The sequence below is a fragment of the Aquarana catesbeiana genome, linkage group LG02 (genome assembly GCF_042186555.1).
Source record: "Aquarana catesbeiana isolate 2022-GZ linkage group LG02, ASM4218655v1, whole genome shotgun sequence".
Lineage (NCBI taxonomy): Eukaryota > Metazoa > Chordata > Amphibia > Anura > Ranidae > Aquarana > Aquarana catesbeiana.
In genome coordinates this window covers 269890762-269910732 of record NC_133325.1, presented here as the reverse complement: position 1 = coordinate 269910732, position 19971 = coordinate 269890762, and the positions used below count along the sequence as shown (strand labels likewise).

At 40.7% G+C, this 19971-nt stretch overlaps 1 protein-coding gene across 14 annotated transcripts in view; it reads left to right on the top strand.

Moving 5' to 3' along the window:
* The window catches only part of DOCK9 (dedicator of cytokinesis 9), a 433207-nt gene that overhangs the window by 298797 nt on the left and 114439 nt on the right, over positions 1-19971 (top strand). For all 14 annotated transcript variants that reach the window (XM_073614422.1, XM_073614424.1, XM_073614413.1 and 11 more), the window contains exons 28-34: positions 1429-1575; positions 2216-2299; positions 2633-2744; positions 6540-6718; positions 11239-11349; positions 11483-11603; positions 13908-14041. In XM_073614422.1, coding sequence (XP_073470523.1) covers positions 1429-1575; positions 2216-2299; positions 2633-2744; positions 6540-6718; positions 11239-11349; positions 11483-11603; positions 13908-14041 — 888 coding nt within the window. The remainder of the gene's footprint in view (positions 1-1428; positions 1576-2215; positions 2300-2632; positions 2745-6539; positions 6719-11238; positions 11350-11482; positions 11604-13907; positions 14042-19971) is intronic.

Below are 19971 nucleotides of genomic sequence, written 5' to 3'. Positions count from 1 at the left end.
TCACAAAATTTTATCAAGTGGATGTTTGAGCAGCGGAGGATTCGGCTTTCGGCCGCAGTGTACTGCGGGCTGCCGTGTAAGTTCTGATGGCTATTGTTTGACCAGGTGTTTCCCTCCCCTCAAGGCTATTGCTCTTGGATGTCCCAGTAGATAATGAATATTAGCCTGACTTTGTGTCTCTTGATGTATGAAAAAGAAAATAGGATTTTTTCATTACACTTATCCTTATCCTTATCCTATTTTTCAGAAAAAATGAAAAGGTAAACTGACACCGTACACCCTCTTCACCTGCCCCCCCCCCCCCCATATGTCTCACTGTACTTGACCTCTGTGATTGATTAGTTGTCAGTGCCCACACAGCCAAAATCCCCGCTGTTCTCCCTCTTCTTTCTGCAGCACTTCTGGGATGGATCACAGTAATTCTGATTGGTCAATTCCAGCATGGAGCATCCCTCTAAATAGTCTCGAAAATGTTGCAGAAAGAGAAGGGAAAAGAGCAGGGATTTTAAATCCCTGAACCGCTAGACCGACTGTGTGGGCACTCGCAGGTCATCACCCATGAAGATAAGTACAGTTAGCATCGGGAACGTGGGGAAGGGTTTACGGTGAGAAGGCGAACTAACTTTTCTTTAACAGAAATAAAATTAGCTCTGTGTATCATGCACTGACATTTTCAGATGCACTACCTGCCAAAGAGTTAGAATTGCTTGCGCTCCTTTAATAGTTATAATATAGGACCACTGCCTGCCAAAGAGTTATGCCGCGTACACACGGTCGGACTTTTCGTCTACAAAAGTCCGACAGCCTGTCCGACATACTTCCGACATACCTTCGGCGGACTTGCGGCAGACTTTCTTATGAACGGACTTGCCTACACACGACCACACAAAAGTCCGACGGATTCGTACGTGATGACGTACACCGGACTAAAATAAGGAAGTTCATAGCCAGTAGCCAATAGCTGCCCTAGCGTGGGTTTTTGTCCGTCGGACTAGCACACAGACGAGCGGATTTCGGGGTCCGTCGTACTTACGACGTAAAGATTTGAAGCATGTTTCAAATCTAAAGTCCGTCGGATTTGAGGCTAAAAAAGTCAGTTGAAAGTCCGGAGAAGCCCACACACGATCGGATTACCAGCCAGCTTTAGTCCGTCAGCGTCCGTTGGACTTTTGTAGACGAAAAGTCCGACCGTGTGTACGCGGCATTAGAATTGCTTGCGCTCCTTTAATAGTTGTAATATAGAACCACATATATGACATTGTCTGCAGGTAAAACGGTTTGTGGCACAGCAGTATCCAATCAAGTCTCTCAGGAGGACAGTTATTGAATGTATTTTCTGTCAACTTTAAGTATTGTATAAACGTGTAACTGTTTTTTTTTCTGATCTTGCATGGTAATTCACTCTTCTTTTTTTCATTTTTTATCTAGTTACTACGGAACCAAAGATTCCCAGCCTCTTTTCATCATACGGTGGAAACCTTGGTTAATATGCTTATGCCACACATCACACAGAAATACAAGGACAATCCAGAGGCCTCTAGGAATGCAAACCAGAGCCTTGCATTCTTCATCAAAGTAAACAAATCAGGAAAAGAAAAATCTTGAAAAGTTTATAAATTGTTAGACGTGGGGGATGTATAGTATTTGTGTTTATTTTTTTTAATTTATTTTTCTATGCTTAGGACTAACAACATTTTCTAATTTGTTTGGTAGGGTAAATATGAAATATTATGATATATTGTAGGCCTTTAATGGTGTTTACCAAGCTAATCTTGATTTTTTGAAGAAAAAGACGTTTTTCACAGCTAAATTAGTTAAGATTCATATTACACAAACAACTGAATTGAGTGACTCCAGCCCCCATTTCTCACAGCTATGTACATTTCCATACAGTCTTACAGTCAGAGAAACTAAGTCAGAAAGTAAACCGCTTCTGAACTAAAAATAACCTTAAGTTTTCAAACAATTATATTTATTATTTACATACTTAAATATGATTTTTGTAAAGAGCATAACCTTATTATTGACTGTATACCATAGCTGTATTGAGAAGGGAATTTCTTATCTCCACATTTTCCTTTAGTTGTACTCTATTTTCCCTGTTTTGTTCATGTTTGTAGCTGTATGCTCAGCTAAAGTCAGCCATTTAAAATGTTATCTTTTGTTTTCAGTGTTGTCTTCTTTTATAAACCTTGCTCTTTCATATGTTTTGCAGCGATGCTTCACTTTCATGGACAGGGGTTTTGTGTTTAAACAGATTAATAATTACATGAGCTTCTTTGCACCTGGAGATCCAAAGGTGAGATGAGTTTACTTTCATCCTAAACCACTACATTTTTCAGTATTCGGCTCTGTTCACACTAGTGTGACTTGTCATGCGAATTTGGACACACAACGTTGCATGACAAGTCAAAGCCCATTGATTTCAATGACACCCATTCCAATCTATGCAACTTAAAAAAGGTTCCTGCACTATATTGATTAACCTTTCTTGCAACTTGAGTCCGCATAGTGTAAAGTCGCCTGAAAGTCGCACTCGATATTGCACGACTTTGGAGTCGCACTCATGTGAGCCGAGCCTTAAAAAGTGCTTTTTAAATAACAATTACCAACTGCTGCTGTTTATTTTCAGACACTGTTTGAATACAAGTTTGAGTTTTTGAGAGTTGTCTGTAACCACGAGCACTACATTCCCTTAAATTTGCCGATGCCGTTTGGAAAAGGCAGGGTCCAAAGATATCAAGGTAATGTTGATTATTACATCGTGGATTAAAGAAACAAGGTTGTAAAGTTTATTTAAAGCCCAAACTGTTTTTAGCATAGTAGGTTTAACACATGTCAGTTGATTTTTTGCCATCTGTGCCCCATTGGGAACATTTCCCTTTCCTTCTGTCCTAAAGACACTACTGAGATTGAAAGCAAATATCTCCAAAGTGAGAGAAATGCTATCTCGGACAGTTTTCACCACAAGTTTCTCAGTTGCAAGATTTCCCATCTGCTCTGTTGGCATCTCAAAATTTTATATTTTCTCTTACAGTTTGTTCCATTTACAATTGCACTAATAAAAAAAGAGAAGGTGTATCTCTCCAGAGGGGGCAATAAAAACCTGACATGGGTTCTAACCCTTACCTACTTTATTTAGATCTAAGCTGTGGCATTCTAAGGAGAACGATATGCAACAGAGTTCTTTTTTTCTTAAGCCAGCCGTAGACAGATTGAAATTCAGCTTGTTCAAATGGAACCGATCAGTCTATGGGTAGGCTGGTTATACTGAAGTTGATCCAATAATTTGACTTTATTACAACCAGTCTGTTTGTTTTTTTTTTTTTCCAATCACTAAAAGTGGCTATATCTGCCAGCAGTTATTGTAAATGTACTCTGCTGGTGGGGAAGGCTCTCTGTGCTCTCCAACGGCAAAACACAGTAGCACTACAAGAAGGATTGCCCCATCAACACAGTCAGTGTTTCATTGACAGAAAGAAAATTACATAATGTATGGCCTGCCTTATGGTTCTAATTGTTAGAAAGATGGTGACTCATAAGTTATAAACACTAAGTGTTTTCCCTAAGGAATTCATTTGAGTTATGCGATTTAGTTAGTTTAGATGCAAGTAATGCAGTTTTTTAAAACTAATAATTAACATCACTCACAAGGCTTGGTTACGGCTTGAAGCCACATGGGTTGTAGCAATGTGTGTTTTTAGGGAAATATGTTCAAGCATATCTTCTTAAACCAAGCTTTCTGTTAATTATTCCTTATGCTGAATCCTAGAAACACTGGCACTATAAATGATTAAAACTGCAACCTGTATTTTTTTTAAATTATCAACCTCTTTAATGAAGTACGTTGTGCAGCTTCAACAATAGTTTTCTGTTACATATTCCTGATATGTGGCTGTTGTACCATGTACATGTGTTTGAAAAGTATCCTATTCACTTTGTATTTCTTCCTTTGTGTGAAATACCTGGTTATCCTGTCAGTACCTCTGCTTTCCTATTTCAACTGACCACGCAAAGCCTAGAAGCACATCCTTCCCAGCATGTTCAGTTTTCTGGCTTTGCTGGGAGAGCAGCCTGCCTGTCCTGCAATGGCCAAAACTTGTGCCCATAAACCCCCCTTGCACAGCCATTCATTGGGAAAATCAGTGAACTTCTGTTTCTCCACCCTAGCTCTCTAGGCTCCTTATGCAGTTGAAAACAAAGATTATGTGTTCACATAAAAAAAAGAAAAAAAGGCTTTTATTGTTTTTTTTATATACACACAAACGTGCGTTGCCTTTTATTTGTATTTAAACAAATTGGGTTGTTTTACAGGGTAAATGTTCACATATACTTCAAAGCTGTGGAAACACCCGGTTGACCATGGGTTCTGGAAATTACAGTATCTCCCAAAACTGAGTACATACACCCCTCACATTTTTGTAAATATTTTATTATATCTTTTCATGTGACAAACACTTTGCTGCAATGTAAAGTAGTGAGTGTACATCTTGTATAACAGTGTAAATTTGCTGTCCCCTCAAAAATAACTTAACACACAGCCATTAATGTCTAAACCTCTGACAACAAAAGTGAGTACACCCCTAAGTGAAAGGGGGGCCTAATTAGCCATTTTCCCTTTCCGGTGTCATGTGACCCGTTAGTGCTACAAGGTCTCAGGTGTGAATGGGGAAGCAGGTGTGTTAAATTTTGTGTCATCACTCGCACTCTCATACTGGTCAATGGAAGTTCAACATAGCACCTCATGGCAAAGTACTCTCTGAGGATCTGAAAAAAAGAATTATTGCTCTACATAAAGATGGCCTAGGCTGTAAGAAGATTGACTACACCCTGTAACTGAGCTGCAGCACGGTGGCCAAGACCATACAGCGGTTTAACAGGACAGGTTCCACTCCGAACAGGCCTCGCCATGGTCAACCAAAGGAGTTGAGTGAACATGCTCAGCATCATATACAGAGGTTGTCTTTGAGAAATAGACATATGAGTGCTGCCAGCGTTGCTGCAGACGTTGAAGGGGTGGGGGGTCAGCCTGTCAGTGCGCAGACCACATGCATTCCACACTGCATTAAATTGGTCTGCATGGCTGTCGTCCTAGAAGGAAGCCTCTTCTAAAGATGATGCACAAGAAAGCCCACAAACAGTTTGCTGAAAACGAGCAGACTAAGGACATGGGTTACTGGAACCATTCCTATGGTCTGATGAGACCAAGATAAACTTATTTGGTTCAGATGGTTTCAAGTGTGTGTGGTGGCAACCAGGTGAGGAGTACAAAGACAAGTGTGTCTTGCCTACAGTCAAGCATGGTGGTGGGAGTGTCATGGTCTGGGGCTGCATGAGTGCTCCCAGCACTGGGGAGCTACAGTTCATTGAGGGAACCATAGTTGCCAACATGTACTGTGACATACTGAAGCAGAGCATGATCCCCTCCCTTTGGAGACAGGGCCGCAGGGCAGTATTGCAACATAACGTCCCCGAACACACTTCCAAGATAAACGCTGCCTTGCTAAAGAAGCTGAGGGTAAAGGTGATGGACTGGCCAAGCCTGTCTCCAGACCTAAACCCTATTGAGCATCTGTGGGGCATCCTCAAACGGAGTAGCGCAAGGTCTCGAACATTCACCAGCTCCATGATCTCATCATGGAGGAGTGGAAGAGGACTCCAGTGGCAACCTGTGAAGCTCTGGTGAACTGCATGCCCAAGAGGGTTAAGGCAGTGCTGGAACATTATGGTGGCAACACAAAATATTGTCACTTTGGGGCCCAAATTAGACGTTTTCACTTAGGGGTGTACTCGCTTGTATTTTGCAAGTGGTTTATACATTATTGGCTGTGTGTTAAGTTATTTTGAGGGGACAGCAAATTTACACTGTTATACAAGCTCACTACTTTACATTGTAGCAAAGTGTCATTTCTTTAGTGTTGTCACTTGAAAAGTTATAATAAAACATTTACAAAAATGTGAGGGGTGTACGCACTTTTGTGAGATACTGTAGATGTAAAACACTACAAAAGATTCTACTTACACTGTATCCCATCAATGTGTGGTAGCATTCATCTGGCATTATGTATTGTTTGATCTGTGGTATAGATTTAAGTAGCAAAATCCATAAAGATGCCACCAGTGAAAACTTTTATCTCGGTTACCTGGTTTTTCATTTGTTCACTTTCTTTCATCAATTAGCATTTCTTTCACCATCACTGGAGTCATTAGAAAATCCTATAGGTATGTGCAGGGCATGCAGTGTTACTGTTGCATTTTTATTTCTTATCAGTATTGGCTGTGCTTACCTAAAAGTATTGGAACTAAACCTGTCAAATCAATTGACAGTTATAAATAACGACAGTTTCTTATATGTTTGCACTTGGGCCATAGAAGTCATAATTTTATTGTGTGAATGGTTTGACTTTGAACTGTTTCCCAGAAGTTTGAAATTATGTCAGACTAATTCACTAATACTCCTAACTGGAACACTTGTATTGTTTTCAACTAATTGTTCTGCATCTTTTATTTACCCTTAATTACTCCAATTACTCCTGCAGACCTTCACCTTGACTTCACTTTGACAGATGAATTCTGCAAGAACCATTTTCTAGTGGGCCTACTTCTCAGAGAAGTGGGGAATGCACTGCTGGAATTCAGAGAAATTAGGCAGATTGCCATTAGTGTATTAAAGAGCTTGATGATCAAGCATTCATTTGATGACCGATATTCTTCCAGGGTAAGTCATGTTTGCTAAACATTTCATTACAAATTAAGCATGTATCATCTTGATTTAACCTGCTGTAATTCCATCACATACACTGTACTGACATTTAACAATACAAATCTGTTTAGTTTACTTATAAAGTGTTTATTGGTATGTGCGTAGTATAGACTGCACGTTTCATGACTTAAGAGTAAATGCACATCTTGTGGTTTGTGCATTCTCATTTTCTCGAAATGTGTCTACTGTATTTCAGTTTGGCCTAAATAATTATGATCGCAGTAGATGAAATGTAGGATCGGATTTCCACTGCAGTGTAAACTGATGTGGTAATTCTGTCCAGCATTTACAATAGGCAGATGGCTTAGTAAGCCCTTTTCTAGACTGCAGAATTTTAATAAGTTCAAGGATCTTGAAGCATTCCCTCCTGATATCTTAACAAGAAATTAAAAATAGTCTGATGTAAAGGCAGCTCTGGAATTTTCTTACATCCATCCAGTACTTGTTGCTTAAAGCGGAACTTTACCAATAACAACTTGATAAAAAAAAAAAATGTTCTTTACGAAGTAACATACATTCCACATTAATAATTATGCTACCAAATTTAGTGTGTGCTGTAAATTGCCTCCAGTATTGTTGCTGGTTCTTCTTTCTGGATGCTGCCATTTTGCTGAAGCCCAGAGCCCCAGCAGTAAATCATAAAGCAGAACTAAACCCATCGATTTTAAAGGGTTTGTTAACCCACATGTCTTTATATAATCTGCTCTGTCTTCTAAGGATATGTTCCCCTGTGTGTGTGTTGTATAAAAAAAAAAAAAGCTGTAATGTACCTTATATGTGAGCGCTAATCAGCGGTCACGTGACACGCCACATCTCTCCTCTCCCCGTCTGACAGATGCAGCGGGAGGGGCCAAGATTCCTCCGCTGACGTCTTTCTGGAGGGGAGGAGAGAGCCGGAGAGATGTGGCGCATCATGTAATCACTGATCAGCGCTCACAAATAAGGTATATACAGCTTTTTTTTTTTTAATATATACAACACACACACACGGAGGCAAATCCTTAGAAGACAGAGCAGATTATATAATAAAAGACATGTTATTACAGCAGCAGCTGGGTGGGGGCATTCCCTGACACAGGACACAAGAGCAGGGGGGAGGAGGACACAATCAGAGGGGAGAGACAGCAGGGCTGCGGATGAGGGAGGCATGTAAACTAACCACGGTGTCAAGGCTCAGCAGCCATGATACACTGTGGTCAGTTTACAAAGGGGAGGGGAGAAACTGGCAGGATCAGACAGGTATTTCTTTTACAAGAGTTTATTAGCATGCAAACCAACATTTCAGGTTTACAGTAAGATGGTTACAGTATATGGTAGACATACCGAAGCAAAACCAAAAACCTATAACAATATAAAGAAGACAGGAGCAGTGAAATTGTGCAGGATTCGAACACGAAGGTCCATTGAGCCAGATAAATGGAAGTCAAGAAATAGCTTTCCAAGGTGTTCTAGAGGTCATAGGATGTTTGCAATGTCCTCGTAACACACTTGACGTTTCCAGATGAAAGTTTGTGATCAAAAAATCTCCTTATTGAGGTGGATGCTATTTAATAAAGTTGAACTAAATAAGGCACTATAGTAAGCATAGTATTTGAAGTATAAGTATAACCATTCCAACCAGGGTAGTGCCTGGTGTCCTGCTAAACCTGTGGAATGAGTGCATAATACGTAGTGGTCAAAAGAATTATAAGCAACATAGAGAGAAAGGGTGGAAAGTTGAAAGAGGAGAAGAGAACAGAAATAAGATAGAAGAAAGAAAAAAAGGAAGGAAGAGAAAAGGGAAAAGAGTCCATGGGGTGTGCGCCAGGGTAGCCTTACATCGAGAGTAACGCGCTATCAAACCTGGAAGGCTTTGAGAGTATGTAATCCATGGTTGCCAAACTCTGAGAAATTTATCATGTGTGTCTGAGAGGACAGCCATCAACTTCTAGTTAACCATGACCTCATTCAGACAGTTTTTGACTGCCTCAAAACTGAGTATGGGAGTTTTCCATGCCCTCGCAATAGTCAATTTGGTTGCAGTAAAAGGATGGTGGGCTAGTTGCCGTTCCGGGCATAGCAATTCAACGATTGGTTTGCCTAGAAGGGCTTCATAGGGGGTCCCTTTTTAAGGTTAGCATGGAACAGGTTGCAAAGAAGGGTATATACGTCCTTTTTTTCCCCACAAATAGAGCTTTCTTTTGGTGGTATTTGATCACTCCTGCAGTTTTTATTTTTTGCACTATAAACAAAAAAAATAGCGACAATTTTGAAAAAAATGCATTATTTTTTGCTATAATAAATATCCCCAAAAAATATATATAAAAAACAGTTTTTTTCACTCATATATACGTTATAGCATCTACAAAATAGTTTTATGGCATTTTTATAATTTTTTTTTTATTTTTACTAGTAATGGTGGCGATCAGCGATTTTTATTGTGACTGCGACATTATGGTGGACAGATCAGACACTTTTGGCGCTATTTTGGGACCATTCATATTTATGCAGCTATCAGTGCGATTAAAAATGCATTGATTACTGTGTAAATGTGACTGGCAGTGAAGGGGTTAACCACTAGGTGGCGCTGTGTAGGGGTCATGTGTGTCCTAGGGAGTGATTCTAACTGTGGGGGGGAGGGGCTATATGTGACACGACACTGATCACCGCTCCCAATTACAGAGAGCTGTGATCAGTGTCCTGTCACTAGACAGAATGGGGAAAAGCTTGTTTACATCAGCATTTCCCCGTTCTTCCTCTCCGTGAGACAATCGCGGGTATCCCCACGGACCCACGATCACACTCATGGAGGCCGCGGCGTGCGCGCCCCCAAACCGCTTCTTAAAGGGCAACATACAAGTACGTTAATCTGCCTGTACGTGTCCTTCTGCCGACGTATATCGGCGTGAGCCGGTTGGCAAACGGTTGACAGAGTTATACATAGCTGTCATGTGTGGAGCTATCACATCTGCCAATTTTCTGTACTAAAGTGCCATATAGCCATCCGGCCCAGGTCGTTTACCCACCTTTTAGGAATTTAATACCTTGGAGGACTTCCGAAACTTGAATGTCCTGGTCCATAAGACTCACGTGAACTTCGGTCAGTACTGGGAGTGAGGGGCATCCTAGGAAACTGTCGGTGCCCTGGCCATCCAGCTGATCCAGGGCCGAGTATAGCTTGGCGAGACGGTAACAAAACTCCTCCAATACACGCATCAGGTTACCCGTGAGTACAATATGTCGCATGCGCAAGGTGATGGGATTAAATTTACGAAGCCTGTTGGCTAACATTCGGTTCAGTTTGTTTGCTTTAGTATGCCACTTCTGGCGGGACCAGGGCAAAATGCGTTCAGCCCCCTCAGTGAGACAAAGTTCTAATTGTGAGCGGGCCTGATCCAAGAGTTTGCGATTGCTGGGTTCAGCCAGGTATTTCAGGTGTTACAGGGGTCCAAATGACACAGCACAAGCACTGTGTCATATAACATGCTTTAAAGGAGCAGATCCTTTTTTGAAAAAACTTTTTGGGTTAACATACGCTTCAACAGTTTCAGAAAACAGTCACATTCCTGGAATGCCGGGATTGCTACTGTAACTGACACATTTGCTGTGTTATAACTGACTGCTGACCGCTTTAAGGCTGTCAGAAGATCGGCCTCTACAAACTTATCAATGCCTAAAAATAGAGAGCAACTAGGCATATGCAGAGCAGGGTGAGACAGTGTATTATTGGATTTTAAACAGTATAGGCACTTATTTTTTACAAAGGGATCTATCAGGACTTAATTTACTGACTAACATTCCACTTTAAGCATTGATGGGATGATTAGACCTGTCAAGAAAAATTTTGAGAGAGCGAGGAAATCCCTTCCTTTAGTCAAGCTTCCTCCTACCTAGCCTGCATACCCTGCATAAGCTCTGTGTACTTACCTATTTTTAATCCGCACGGGCCGGTCACATGATCCTGCAGCGCTGACTCCCATGTGTCAGTGAGCGGTTGGTGCAGGGAAGAAGAGGGAATGTCGACAACAACTGGGCTATGGCAGTCTTTGGGTGACACCCGACGCTCTAGGAATTCACATCTGTTGTCAGGTGGCTTCTTACACAGGGAGCCAGAGCTGCTGAATCATGTGACCGCAATTAATTAAAAATGGATAAGTACACAGATCATTTTCTTTTTTTTTTTGCAGGATAGGTAGGAGGAAGGGGAGGGAATATTTTTAGGAATAGTTAGTATTCGCCTTTACTACCACTTTCTGAACTTCATAGTGGTATGCAGCTGTCATATCTGTTTTAAAAGTGAAAATTTAGTCCGGCCAGATAGTACAGCTTCCACTTCTGGCCCACTGCTAAAATTGCTGCTGCACATGTATTGGACACCATCTAAGGTCAAAACCTCCTTAAAAATCTTATTCTGATTCAAATATCAATGTATTCCACTTTGTTATACCATTGTAAGTATGTTGTATGTGGTTTTATGTTGCTTACTGTTATTCTAGAGTCAACAAGCGAGGATAGCTACACTATATTTTCCTTTGTTTGGGCTCTTGATTGAAAATGTCCAGCGGGTTAATGTGAAGGACACATCACCATTCTCTGCAATTCATAGCGTGAGTGTTAAAGTGTGGTCTGATATATTTGTTTAAAACCATATTATATCCAATATCACTTTAAGCAAGTCACTTCATTCTACAGCCATTTTCTTAACAATCTCTAAAGAACTGTTTCTTTTACTGCTTCAAGAATGCAAAAGATGACCTAGTTAATGTAGCTGCTGGAAATCCACTGGTGACTCCTCAGAAGCCAGGCAATACCTTGGATAACAGTCTTCATAAAGATCTCTTTGGCGTTATTTCTGGCACAGGTGAGTTGTGTGCTTTGTGAACATTTAATAGTGCTACTTGATTTTGGGTAATATGAATCTGGAAGCTTTTGAGATCACATGTTTTACGTGGTCAGAGCATTGTTAGAAGTCATGTGACAGTTCCTTAAAAAGTATGGCTGCTTGGATCAGGTCAGTTGCATTACTAATTTCCAGTTAGCAGTCAATTCCCAGACCTCAGAGTGCATTATTGAAAAATGCATGTTGTTGGATTTATGTTACTTTTATGAAATGGTTCATCACCTATCGTTTCTTCATTTTAAATCAAAATACAAAATGTTCTCTAACAAGCATACAAATTACTTTGCGATTGGGTAGTGAAGTTGTTGATGGAAGCCTCCACGTAGAAATCAGTAATGGTTGGTAGTCTCCAATGACCTGTGTTTGCTAGGACAGTTTATAGGCAATGGGTATCCAAAAATCCACTTATACATCAGGTAAAAGGCATAGCTTGAAGCTTGTGGGCCCCAATGCCGCTTCTACCACGCGCAAGATACTTTCACTGCATGCCAAGATACTCGTAAGTGACTAAAGAGTTATTTCAGATCTTTATTTACGGTGAAATCATTAGCAGATACAAATACAACATAACTTAAAACTTCCTGCTAAATATAAAAGCTAAAACTGCATTGAGGTAATTAATAAATTAAAGCTGCGTGTGTGTATGAGGTCTTGGGGCTCATTCACATGGATGATGTGGCCTGTACAGTGTGAACCAGATTTGTTTTTTATGTGGCTGGAGCTGTGTGCAGGCAAACCTGTGTTAGAATATGGGAATGCAGCAACTGTACAAACACAGCCGCAGGTCCTAATTTGACAGGCGTGTGGATGCACGTGTAGGCCCCAAACACAGACAACATGCATTTGGGACCACTCACCCACACCTGTCAATTTAGGACATGCGGCTGTGTTCATACAGTTGCTGTGTCCCTATGGATTAACCGGCAGCTCCAGCCGCAAAAAAATGCTCACTCTCATTGTGTGGCCCAGAGAACCCATGTGAATGAGCCCTTATTTTTATTTTTTACATTTGTTTCCCCACAGTGATTTTTTTTTTGGGGTGGGGCTTTGGTGAAATATGGGAGGTCTAAAGACCTCTAATGTCAGTCTTTTGAGACTGAGAAAGGTACTAAGGAATCACATTCCTCAGTTCCTTTCTGCAGCCTCAACTGCACTGAATGAATGAACAGGAAGAGCTCTGCACAACCTTCCTGTCCATTCATAAACAGATGCATAGTAAACTCAGTTTATTATGCTTTAGTTATGAATGAACACGGTGAATGATTGGTACCTTCACTCTCTGTGTCTTTGAAAAATGGGAGCTGCTGGTAAATATGACATTGCGACCCCTGAAGCTTCCCCAGTGCATCAGGCTGTTATAACTTGTAGTGATTTTACCAAAGAATCATTATGCATGTTGTTACATTTTTGATGTAAGATGATGGCAATGTAGCCTATGTTTCTTCTGACTGAACTGACATACACTTTTATAATGCTGTGCATGACCTGGCCATCCTGTCCAGTTTTCATAATAAAAACATCTACACTGTACTTGGACAGCTTTCCTGTTTTTCAAGTTACTGTGATATATGTGAGTTTTAAAGTAGTTGTAAAGTCTCTCTATGTTATTTAAAAAAACATGGTATGCTTGCCTCCACTGTGCAGTTGTTTTTGCACAGAGCAGCCCGGATCCTCCTCTTCTCGGGTCCCTCTTTGCTGCTCCTGGGCCCCCCCTCCTATCGAGTGACCCACAGCCAGCAGGTTTCTATGGCGGCACCCGAGCCGAGTCAGAGCTCCGTGTATCCATCCAGACACGGAGCCCCGCCCGGCCCTGCCTCCTCTCTTCCCTGATTGGCTGACTGACTTTGGCAGTCGCGGGAGCCAGTGGCACCGCTGCTGTGTCTCAGCCAATCAGGAGGAGTGTCCTGGATGGCTTTACGCTCGTGGACATTGTTGGAGAGAGAGGGGCCTCAGGTAAGTAATTAGGGGGGTGCTGCCACACACAAAAGGTTTTTTATCTTAAAGTATAGAATGCATTAAAATAAAAAAACTGCCGTGGGGCATGTGTGTGCTGATGAATAATGGCTTGCTTACTGCATCATTAAGACATGAAATACTGCTTTCCTTCCACAGCTGTTTTGTCTTTTCTTATTGATTACCTGTAAAATGTCCTGCAGGACCAGTTGAGAAATAAACAGCCACTCTTAATTACGCCTGTTTTAATTTGTGTCCTGTTGAATATGCCAGAGTTGACAATGTGTAAGTCAGTTTAATTGTCTTCTGCAGCTTCCCCGCATACCTCATCTACGCCTAACATAAACAGCGTGAGGAATGCAGACTCCCGAGGGTCTCTCATCAGTACCGATTCAGGGAACAGTCTTCCAGAAAGGAATAGTGACAAGAGCAGTTCTTTAGATAAGGTATATCTTTAATATTGAGTGTTGCTTTCTGGCGATATCGAACAGTCTATTTTTGTCACTAGTAACTATACTCATGTCTGTATAATAGGAATCACTCTTGTTAGTATTCTCTTTTCATCTCTCTTACTTTTCATTCTATCTTTTTTATTCTTAATTACCTCTGTAGGATTGTTGGCAACATTTCTATAATGTTTATATGACTACCTCACTTGTCCTCACATTCTTATGTGTATTAAGCACAGCAAACTGAAGTAATAACTTTTTTTAACCCGATTTTATTTCTTCAAGAAACATGTTATGTAATTTTTCGTATGCATATAAACATAACATAACATGCACACTAAACCAGAAAAGAAAAAAAAGGAAGAACCCCCAAATGTAATCTATAACCGCTTTAGTGCAACCAACCCAGGTACAAGAGAAAAAAAAAATTTATAATTACCAATACAGCGGCAACCCAACCCAAGCGATTGTAATAAACAGTGCATCTAGAAAGTATTCACATTGCTTCAGTTTTTTTCCACATTTTGTTATTTTACAGCCTTTTTCCAAAATTGATTAAATTCATTATTTTCCTCAAAATTCGACAAACAATACCCCATAATGACAATGTTAAGGAAGTTTGTTTGAAATCTTTGCACATTTATTAAAAATTTTAAAAAAATTTAAAAATCACATGTACATAAGTATTCCCAGCCTTTCTTCAATACTTTGTTGAAGCACCTTTGGCACCAATTACAGCCTCAAGTCTTTTTGAATATGATGCTACAAGTCTGGCACACCTATTTTTGGGCAGTTTCTCCCATTCTTCTTTGCAGGACCTCTCAAGCTCCATCAGGTTGGATGGGGAGCGTCGGCGAACAGCCATTTTTTAGATCTCTCCGGAGATGTTCAATCAGGTTCAAGTCTTGGCTCTGGCAGGGCCACTCAAGGACGTTCACAGAGTTGTCCCATTGCCACTCCTTTGTTGTCTTGGCTGTGTGCTTAGGGTCGTTCTCCTGTTGGAAGATGAACCTTCGCCCCAGTCTGAGGTCCAGAGCGCTCTGGAGCAGGTTTTCATCAAGGATGTTTCTGTACATTGCTGCATTCATCTTTCCCTCGATCCTGACTAGTCATCCAATACCTGTCGCTGAAAAACATCCCAGCAGCATGATGATGCCACCACCATGTTTCACTGTAGGGATGGTATTGGCCAGGTGATGAGCGGTGCCTGTTTTTCTCCAGACATGACACTTGCCAGTCAGGCCAAAGCATTCAATCTTTGTTTCATCAGACCATAGAATTTTGTTAGAGTCCTTCAGGTGCCTTTTAGCAAACTCCAGGCAGGCTGTCATGTACTTTTTACTGAGTGGTAGCTTCCATTTGGCCACTCCACCATACAGGCCTCATTGGTGAAGTGCTGCAGAGATGGTTGTTCTGCTGGATGGTTATCCTCTCTCCACAGAGATATGCTGGAGCTCTGTCAGAGTGACCATTGGGTTCTTGGTCACCTCCCTGTCTAAGGCCCTTCACCCCCAATAGCTCAATTTGGCCGTGTGGCCCACTCTAGGAAGAGTCCTGGTGGTTCCAAACTTCTTCCATTAACGGATGATGGAGGTCACTGTGCTGATTGGGACCTTCAATGCAGACATTTTTCTGTACCCTTCCCCAGATCTGTGCCTTAATACAATCCTGTCTCGGGGGTCTACAGACAATTCCTTGGACTTCATGGCTTGGCTTGTGCTCTGACATGCACTGTGGGACCTTTAGATAGACAGGAGAATACCTTTCAAAATAATGTCTGTGAATACTTACGTACATGTAATTTTTTCCTTTTCTTTTTTTCTTTTATAAATTTTGCAAAGATATCAAGCCAACTTCTTTCACATTGTTATTATGGAGTATTGTTTGTAGAATTTTGAGGAAAATAATGAATTTAATCCATTTTGGAATAAGGCTGTAACATAACAAAATGTGGAAAAAGTGAAGCGCTGTGAATACTTTCCAGATGCACTGTATATAAACTTTAGACACAAAATACAGATGACTCATGCAAATTACAGAGTATCTAAAAATATGTACTGGCTAACCAGCATTTCCATATGCGGTCAAATTTAACCACGCCATTGCGTAAGAAATATAATTTATTTTCATATATGATACACCTATTCAGTTCCTGTAGCCATTCTGCTATTGTGGGAGGAGAAGTTGAAATCCATTTAAAGCGAAGTTCCGCCTAAAAAAAGTCAGCAGCTAAAAGTCAGGCACGGACCTGTCGCACGGTCCAGCAATGCGGGAGTACGAAGCCTTGCTTGTCTCACCCTCCTCTCTGCAGCACCGGCATTCTTACTGTGGGCACCAGGCTTTTTAGTCAGTTTTGAAATTTTACAAAAAAAAGAAAAGAAAACAAATCACAATGTACTTTAACAGTCATACATTTCTTCAGTACCAATACATAGGGTATCTAGCACTATACAGAAACAATTGGTAGGCCAAAGATCAGTACAACATACAAAATAAGGAGGACACTTTCACAGCCTTTCATACATTTATGATGTTACTCAAAGCTCTCTATGCTTAGAAGCGCAAATAAACGCAAAAAAAGCAAGTGGTTAATATGGGAAAGCAGGGGATCTAAGGGAAGAAGAGTAGATTTATCCCAATTAATTTTCAGGCCAGAAAAGTTACCAAATTCAGTAGTAAAGGACATAGCCTTTTGGAGAGAGGATTGTGTATAGAACAGTAAGACTAGCATATCATCTGCATCAAGAGTGAGCTTCTCCTTCTCCTGTCCTTTATGGAACCCAACCACCTCAATAGCCTATCACAGTAGACATGCCAATGGGTCAGCGGCTACCATAAACAGTAGCAGGGACAGGACGACACACTGTCTAGTCCCTCGCTGTAAAGAAAAAGTAGGATAAAGGCGGCCATTTGCTTGAACAGAAACTAAGGGTCTAGCATACACAGCAAACGGATCCAGCAACAATAGATCTTACCGAAACTGAACTTATCAAGAACTACCCAGTTAAATTCCCATTCCATGCTATCAAATGCTTTTGAAGCATTGAGAGCAAGAAGTGCCTTATTGGAAGCTTTTTCTGTCGGAATCTATATTTTTAAATTAAAAAAAAAAAAAAAAAAAAAGTAATTGGATCGCAGACCATGGACTTTAGGCACCACACCCAAGTTATCATAAAATTGCACAATTTTTATTAAACCACAGATAACATAAATTAAAATCAGTTTGTACTAAAACATAGTAACATCCTGCACCCTTATGTCGATTAGAGTGGTGGCTATATACTCTGAAAAACGTACACAATATCTAATTGATGGTATAGATATGATTGTTCAAAGATTGCCACCATCCATTTATCCATGTGAATGGATGGTGGCAATCTTTGGGCAATCATATGGAGTGTGCCGTTTCCAGGGACTGATGGTGTCTACCTGAAATGTTCAGAGTGTGTGTAATGCATTATACTTAATGTAAATCTGCGCTTTACATTATCACAGGTTTTGTAACATTTCCATCTCAACCTTTTTACATGCCTTCATTGTGCAGAAGGACAGGCTCATCCGGAGGCACTCTGCACATGTCTTTGTGCGCTGTAATGGAGAGCAAGAGGACTGCACACAGGCCGCTAAGAGAAACCGTTTTACTGTGGATTTCTCTGTGCTGACAGTGCCTGTGCTGTCAGAGAGCTTTGTGCATGTTTCTACCCAAATACAAGAAGTATTATTTCTTTCTCTGTCACTTGAACAGTATTGGGTTATGCTGTGTGTTAAAGGTCAAGTCCAGCTAAAACTTATTTTTCAGTTTTTGAGGGAAGCTGATGAATCAACCATGATTTTTTTTTTCTGTCTCTTATGGACTTCAAAATGGAGCCCCTCACACAGGAGTCACCAGCTGTCTCCATAATGCTGACCATTATGAAGCCAAGTAGGGGATCGCATTTTCCTAATGAGTGATCAGTGCAGAATCCAGAATTATGAATGAGATACTGCTAGATTGGCTGCTACTGGTGGGCAGCGCCACAAACTCTGGTGCGGGAATGATGATTTTGGATTCCCAGAACTGGTCAACTACATTAGTTTTATTATAAAATCTCTGTAGATCACTATCCTCTAGATTACCCTAAACTGTGTAATGTGAGGGCATACCTAAACAATCCATTTAATTTTTGTCTAGTCAGGCAGGACATCGTACAACATAGATTTTAGTACATCTAAAATCAATTTGTAACCTAGATGGTGCATAATCTAGAAGCCGAAGAAGCCATCTGTCATTACCTCAAAAATGAAATATTTGTTTTTGATGTCGCTTTAGAGGTTTCCCAGTAATTTGCATCAGATGTGACCTGTTTATAAATAAAAATGGTTTCTAGTTGAGCCATAGTAAGGTGCTATCTGATGCTTAAATAGTTCATTGGGTGACTGATCTTGGTTTGTGGTGTGTGCAGTGCTTCACTAAACTATTCTGTTTAGAACAATTGCTTAGCCTTAGAGCAATATTAGAGGTTTTAAGGCTTTTTAATTATATGGTCATATGCTACTACGAAATGATCTTTCACTGCGTAACTTGTACTAGACATATAGGGTAGATTTTGTGGATAATAGTTTTATGCTCATGTTCAAATTTTGCTTTTAAGTGCAGGTAAGTTGATTCCATCTCAGGAGCTAGGTAGCCAGTGCGCCTAAAGAAAGAAAATTTACATTTTTTTTTTTAGTAGAAACTAATGCATTGTCTCCTTAAAAGTGGAAGTTTGCCCACCCGAGGGATTTGTGCTTTTCCTTTTCAAAGCTTGCAACTGAATTTTCCTATACATAGCTTTATGGATCTTAACCCTTTCATGACTAAGCCTATTTTTGAAATTTGGTGTTTACAAGTTAAAATCCATATTTTTTGCTAGAAAATTACTTAGAACCCCCAAACATTATATATATTTTTTTAGCAAAGAATCTAGAGAATAAAATGACGATTGTTGCAATATTTTTTATCACACGGTATTTGTGCAGCGGTGTTTTAAACGCAAATTTTTGGAAAAGTGACACTTTCATGAATTTTAAAAAATCCAAACAGTAAAGTTACCCCAATTTTTTTGTATAATGTGAAAGATGATGTTACGCCGAGTAAATAGATACCAAACATGTCACCCTTTATAATTGCACGCACTCGTGGAATGGCGACGAACTACGGTACCTTTGAATTTCCATAGGCGACGCTTTAAAAAAATTTTACGGTTACCAGGTTTGAGCTACAGAGGAGGTCTAGGGCTAGAATTATTGCTCTCGCTCTGACGATCGCGGCGATACCTCACATGTGTGGTTTGAACACCGTTTACATATGCGGGCGCGACTTCCGTATGCGTTTTCTTCGCTGCGCGAGCTCGCGGGGACAGGGGCACTTTAAAAAAATTTTTTTTTTTTTTTTTTATTTAATTTATTTATTTTTGTACTTTATAAATTGTGTTTAAATTTTTTTTTTTTTTTTTTTACTTTTATTGCTGTCACAAGCAATGTAAACATCCCTTGTGACAGTAATATGTGGTGACAGGTACTCTTTATGGAGGGATGGGGGGTCTAAAAGACCCCCCATCCCTCCTTTACACTTCAAAGTATTCAGATCGCCGAAAACGGCGATTCTGAATACTGTGTACTTTTTTAAATTCGGCGCCATTGGCAGCCGAGTAAACGGGAAGTGACGTCATGACGTCGCTTCCGCATTTACAAGAAGAAGGCTGGAACGAAGCCGCTCGCAGCTTCGTTCCAGTCCGCCCCCAGCCGCCGAAGGCAGCGGACCGGACACCGGGCCTCCCGATCGCACGGGAGGCCCGGTAACAGCGGCGGGAGGCGGCGGGAGGGGGGGGATGTCCCCTCCCGCTCCTCCGGTATAACAACCGAGCGGCTTTTAGCCGCATCGGTTGTTATATTCGGGTAGCCGATCG